This window comes from Solanum tuberosum, unplaced genomic scaffold (assembly GCF_000226075.1).
Source record: "Solanum tuberosum cultivar DM 1-3 516 R44 unplaced genomic scaffold, SolTub_3.0 scf00032, whole genome shotgun sequence".
NCBI classification, from domain to species: domain Eukaryota; kingdom Viridiplantae; phylum Streptophyta; class Magnoliopsida; order Solanales; family Solanaceae; genus Solanum; species Solanum tuberosum.
In genome coordinates, this window is record NW_006238958.1 from 2,352,512 (window position 1) to 2,355,071 (window position 2,560).

Sequence of the window (2,560 nt, forward strand, 5' to 3'; positions counted from 1 at the left end):
CCCCCAAAAAAAAAAAAAAAGAAGAAAAAAAACTGGGGGAGAAAAGGGAAGAAGAGAGACTAGAAAGAAAATTACAGTAGTGATCTTACTGACGGTAAGATCTCCGAGCGAAATCTTGGCTGTTGGTCTATTACACAAGAACAAACTAATTACAATGGGGTACAGACATGGGTGGATATCCTCTATGAAATGGAGATTTTACATATCAGACTGTAGGCTTTAAATGGTGTGTCATATCATATCCAGTCAAAACAAGCATTTCAGCATATGTTTGCTTGCATCTGGCTTATTCACATGCTACCCTGTGCATATTTGTACTGGATCAAGTTATTTAGGACAAATATTATCATCCTCCAGAAGAAAGAATGATGGAATTTTAAAATAAGAACCACTTGTAGCTGTGCTTTTGTGACCAAGCGAAATTGTAACACTCGTATTGCAACTGATCTCGTTGAACTCAGAGCATAAGACAAGATCCCATTGCATCATATCCCTAATATCGACTATGATATGTAACCTATCAATTTGATAGGCATATACTCACAATGATGTAACATGTTGGAGAATATCAATATAAGTTAAAGTTATTTAATTAAGCCTTACATCTTTCACTCTGATTTAAGTTTGGGCTAATTGGTTATTAGAAGAACAATTGTGTTGATTAAGATTCCTTACTCTATCTATTTTGGTCTATAAGAAAGCCCAGTACGGCTTAGCTGAGCCAACTCATGACTTCAAGATCTCTTCTTTGTTACTCTACCTTTATGACGGAAAGTTCAGGTGTCTACTTGGGGGGTTTAATGCCTGAAAGAAGTCTTCAGAAATCAAATAAGAACAATGATTGTCTCCTTTAAAGGGGATAAGGCTTGTTGAATCATGAATGTGTTTGGGATCTTGTCAGGGTCTCCATGCTTCTTTCATTTCCTTTCCTTTTTGTGGTTTTCTTAAGGGATTGGGAATAATTAATGGTTGTCTCACCATTCTGAGGTTTCATTGACATTCATTATATAGATTTAGAGTTCAATTGCCATGCAGAAAGTTCCTGTCCTGATCTGGGAAAACAAATCTTTTCCTTCTTGCTATCTTCTTTTCAGCCACTGGATGGGCAATACCACACATTACATCAATTCTTCTCCTTTTTCTATCTCACTTTTGGCTCTCTTTTTATGTTAAGACTTTCTGGTTCACTTATGATGGCCTCTCTATCTGGGAATTACAATTCTTAAAAATCTGATCATGTGATATAGCTTGTGAGTAGAACTTTCTCTGCATGGCCTGGATCACATTACTTTCCCTGTTTTAGCTTATGTTTACGTAGCAACTGACAGATGAAGCTTTGGTGACAGGTCTATTACAGGTTCAGCAATCTGTCACTGCTTAGAGAACCAATGATGTTAATTTCTGGGTTTTTCTTCTTATTCGTTGCATGTATCATATATATGCATGCGGACTTGACAATCTCGAAGTCTTCTCCTTCTTATCTTGCAAAACTGCAGTGGGATGAGGTATGCTAGTAGTAGTATAACTACTTATTTTGTGTCAGTATTACAGAAAATAACTTCAATTTTTTCCTTTGGTGTTTTCAGGTGCAGACTGCTCTTCAGCAGATCCAGAGCATAATGAACCGTTGTTTAGGCATTCACGATAAACTTGAAGCATCATTACGAGAGCTGTCAAGGACTGGTGATGTGCAAGCATGCAAAGCTGCTCGTAAATCAGCTGATAATATGTTGAAGGAGCTTTCGAAGGATTTAAAGCCTTCACTCTCATTTTTGCAGTCTTCTCCGCTGTCTGCTTCATTATATTCAAAGGTTTGTGTCTATCTGTTCTGTTCTTGCGGATAGAATTCACCCATAGATGGTCGGCCCCATCTTATCTAATGAACTCCTTGTCATTGCAAACTTCAAATTTGCCTTGGAATGACAACTTTATTGTCCTTAATCCATTGGTGCTAAAGCTATGTGGCTGTTTTATGAAGGTTGAGGATCTTGTTGCAAAGGAGAAAGAGCTGCAGGAGAAGCTGATAGTGAAACACACCACAGTTACAGATAGTTATGAAAAGAAGTCTCGTGGTCGGGATATTGAGAACCGTATTGCACCAATCCAGCAAAGAATTACAGCCTTGAGACAGGAAGTTGATGATCTTCTGGAAATAATTGATGAGATATAATATCAGTGCAGACAGACAACATTGATCCATTAATGGCTAAATTTTTGTTGTGAGGTGAACAACAGAATTAGGATCAATTTGAGATTTTAGTTGATGCAGCTATATGTTGAGAACTTTGTAGTTGTAGCATTCTAGGTTCTTGCCGCGGCCATTTGGCTTTGTCCTGCTGCCGAATCTCTTTTGTTGACAATCAAATGACTGCTGTAGACAACTGTTTTTCATATATATATTGAGTAGTTAAGTTTATGTTTTTCTAGCGTAATTGGGCTCAAAGATTACCAAATTTCTAGTTCTTCAAGTGCTCAAGGTAAATCCCTCATCAATTATCATGATATCATTAGACGCATTGTGTGTATTAATATATATATATATATATATATATATATATAT

The 2,560-nt window shown here is 36.9% G+C and overlaps 1 protein-coding gene across 1 annotated transcript in view; it reads left to right on the plus strand.

The window, feature by feature from the left end:
• LOC102578938 (dolichyl-diphosphooligosaccharide--protein glycosyltransferase subunit 1A) overlaps window positions 1–2,426 on the plus strand; it is a 5,933-nt gene extending 3,507 nt beyond the window's left edge. Inside the window, exons 8-10 of the mRNA XM_006342101.2 lie at window positions 1,347–1,505; window positions 1,587–1,811; window positions 1,979–2,426. Coding sequence (XP_006342163.1) covers window positions 1,347–1,505; window positions 1,587–1,811; window positions 1,979–2,170 — 576 coding nt within the window. The 3' untranslated portion in view covers window positions 2,171–2,426. The remainder of the gene's footprint in view (window positions 1–1,346; window positions 1,506–1,586; window positions 1,812–1,978) is intronic.
• Window positions 2,427–2,560: the final 134 nt, after the last annotated feature.